Source organism: Austrofundulus limnaeus, unplaced genomic scaffold (assembly GCF_001266775.1).
Source record: "Austrofundulus limnaeus strain Quisiro unplaced genomic scaffold, Austrofundulus_limnaeus-1.0 Scaffold5, whole genome shotgun sequence".
Lineage (NCBI taxonomy): Eukaryota > Metazoa > Chordata > Actinopteri > Cyprinodontiformes > Rivulidae > Austrofundulus > Austrofundulus limnaeus.
In genome coordinates, this window is record NW_013952407.1 from 6,372,407 (window position 1) to 6,375,525 (window position 3,119).

General features: G+C 39.5%; 1 protein-coding gene across 5 annotated transcripts in view; it reads right to left on the reverse strand.

The window, feature by feature from the left end:
- Positions 1 to 2,757, reverse strand: part of abcc3 (ATP-binding cassette, sub-family C (CFTR/MRP), member 3) — a 108,197-nt gene extending 105,440 nt beyond the window's left edge. Inside the window, exon 1 of one of the 5 annotated variants that reach the window (XM_014028578.1) lies at positions 2,259 to 2,723. In XM_014028578.1, coding sequence (XP_013884032.1) covers positions 2,259 to 2,294 — 36 coding nt within the window. In that variant the 5' untranslated portion in view covers positions 2,295 to 2,723. Of the gene's footprint in view, positions 1 to 2,258 lie in introns of all 5 variants that reach the window. The other 4 variants (XM_014028583.1, XM_014028612.1, XM_014028600.1 and 1 more) reach the window with 4 other exon arrangements.
- Positions 2,758 to 3,119: the final 362 nt, after the last annotated feature.

A 3,119-nucleotide genomic window follows, 5' to 3' on the forward strand; every position in this document is an offset into this window, starting at 1 on the left:
GTGTTTATTTATGTAGGTAAAAGTATCTTTAACAACCTGTTAAAATACATTAGAAATCAGGAAATAGCTTCTAATTTATTCAGTGTGTCCTTTACTATTATAAGACTTGTTATGTGAGAGAATAAACCCACACACCTGTGCTCCACCTGTGTGTCTCTGTATGAAACTATGGCTGATTGTCAAACTGTATTCTCAGTGAGTTTAAAGGGCTGATACAGTACATGGTTGAATGAAGGTGAACATAATTTCAGTTAATATGGTTTGAGTATTACTGCATCACAACAGAAACATTTGGTTGTTGATGGGTGCGGACAGTTAAACTGAGCACACACTGAAGACATGAACAACAGAAAAACCTGGTCATACAACTGTGGGTGAGTCAGACCCCGTCCCCCACGGTGCGTCCCCACCAACTTTCAGCACAAAGTTACACCCTTGCCGTGTCACATAGGCTATTGCAAGCTGCASAACTCAAAGTGTCGTCTGGGGCCACTTCTGCAGGAATTACCTAATTCTAATGAAGCCAGGTTAATGCAAAGTCAAGTACTATGTAACAAGATATTAAGCAATGGATTTGATGTCCATACCAGTTTTTAATGCAGGTCTGCTGGCACTGTATTGACAAGCTAATGAAGTAATTAGTAATTGCTGCTCTTAGTGCTTGCAAATAACCCAAAAATTTAGTGTGAGTAATATGTAATATAATATATTATATCAATATAATCCATCCAATGGTTTCTGAAACATTTTGCTAACAGACCCGCAGAGTTCGATTCTGTCTCCTGGTAAACACAGCTCCCGCTCAGTCCATCAGTGCTCAAAATTTAGTTTTGGGAATACTCTCAACTACAACCACAGCTAACGTTTTGCATCATATATGTAAAATTGACCGAGTGAAAGACAGTTTTTAATTTCCCAGTTTAGTTAGTTGTAGCGACCATCTTGACTTGAGTTGTTTTGACTTAGGTTGAGGGTAAGTTAATCAGTTKTAGATGTACACCTAGGGATTATTTCCTAAAAAATTTCCTTGGAATCCATCGAGCCATTTGTGAAACATTTTACTAACAGACAAGAGTTGCCTTCAGTAATTAATAGGGTTGGGCAATATTGGCAAAAATAATAATCACGATTAATTGTGGTATTTAGCCGATAACAATTAATTTGACAATTAATGCCCTGGAGTCCTTATGTCCTGGTCACATGACCAATTTAGTGGGAAAGATCTTCATAAAAATCTGTTCCAAACAGTCAAAATTACAGACTTCAAGCTATGCATCAATGTTTAAATTGTGTTGATAGATAAATAAATTACAGAACCTTTTTCTTTATGTCCATCGTATTTGAAGCGGAGAGGAGCACCGAGCGGACTCTGCCTGGTTGCATTAATCGTATTAATCGTCAAGTGCCAAAAAATAATTGATTAATGTTTTTCTGACGATTAATTGCACACGATACGATTATGCCCAACCTTAGTAATTAATAGCAAATACTTGGGTCAATCAGTGAGCAATTGAGCATGTATGCTGGAGATGACTCTCAGCTACTGCCGCACCAAATTTTGGCACTAATAATATCATAAAGTTGACTGAGTAAAGGGTTATATTTCTGTAAGGCTGCTTACTTCTGGTCAGACATCTTGAATGATTTAAGGGGCACATTCATGTATCCAATGACTTATGAGATATTTCGCTAACAATGCAGACAAACATTTATTGTACCTCCTCACTTTTAGGCAGCAGGTGATAAAAATAAATTAAACATAAGTACTCCTGATTTTTGTTGCAATAATGTAGCCTAATTCCCAATAATAATAATAATAATAATAATAATAATAATAATAATATTAAAAAACATGTTTGTGGTGCCAACAAGTGGCCAAAAGTTTTTTGTACTCCTACCAACACAGTCTGTCTTTGTAAGGCTGTCAAAAAGTATGACTCCCTGTGTACTATCACTTTAATAATACTACTGTGTATTAGCTGTGAGACATGTTTTTGTCCCACATAAACTACTTTAAATTCTCGCCAACAGTATTAACTTTCATGTAAACCCTCAAGAAGCAGAAACCTTCCTCTTTCTGTAACCGAAAGTTCGTCCATCATTAAGGGTGAGTTTGCCACCACCCTGGATGCTATCAGAGGAGTATTGTAATAATTTTAGTTTCTTGTTGCTCCAACAGGAAGACAAGCAGAGCCATAACAGTTCGCAGTGGTCGGTATTATCTGCAGCACACCGCGGTAACGACTGGAGCTACTCACCCAGAAGGGGAGCTCTGGTCCGCACAGCCGGTCCATCTCTTCACCGTGTGGAGGCGTGAGACCGGGAAACTACCGGAGGTGAGCTGTTTCTGCCCCAACTCGAGCCCCYGCTCTTGCTCGCGGGAGCGGCTTGTGTTCTTGTTGCTTTTTCGCGAACTGTCACATGCCAAGCAGGCAGGTACGCGCTGCGTTTGGAGAAGCCTCGGCTTGCCCCCTGACTGCGAGCCTTTCCTGCCGCAGGAAACCGACGGTCCCTTCCGCTCTGCCGAGGCGAGGAACGACGAAAAGTCATTCGGAGACAGCCAAGAAATACGGAGGAGGCTGCCTGGCTGCTGCTGACACTGGAAAGGAAAGCGGCCCCGATAAGCCCCGCCCTCTGGTGTTGTGYCGAGGTGTGTTCACCCGTTTATCTGCTACCTTCAAGGTGCGTGTCCCCTGGCGAAATTCACACATATTTGGACATAAAATAATACAAACATCAGGATATCACGAGGTAATAAGTCACTGTTGTATTTATTTCAATGTTGTCCTATTTTAGTTGTACTTTTATCATAAATGCACGTGTGTTAGCTTTTGTTTGTGGCTATACTGTATCTAGCATATTTTGAAAGCAAACCCTTTTTCATTAATGTACAATATTCTTTTTAAATAATTAAATGAATCATAATACTAAACAGAGTAAAAACGAATAAAAAATTATTAGATTCGTTTTCCCAATAGARTGGACAAAAATAGAGCCAAGTTTATATTTCTAACATGTTTTCTTTTTATTTCCTCTTTTTCGGCTGCTTAAAAAAACAGCTGGGTGAACACATTTCGACACAACACTTACCCTTGCTCTAAAGAGCATCATGACTCAAC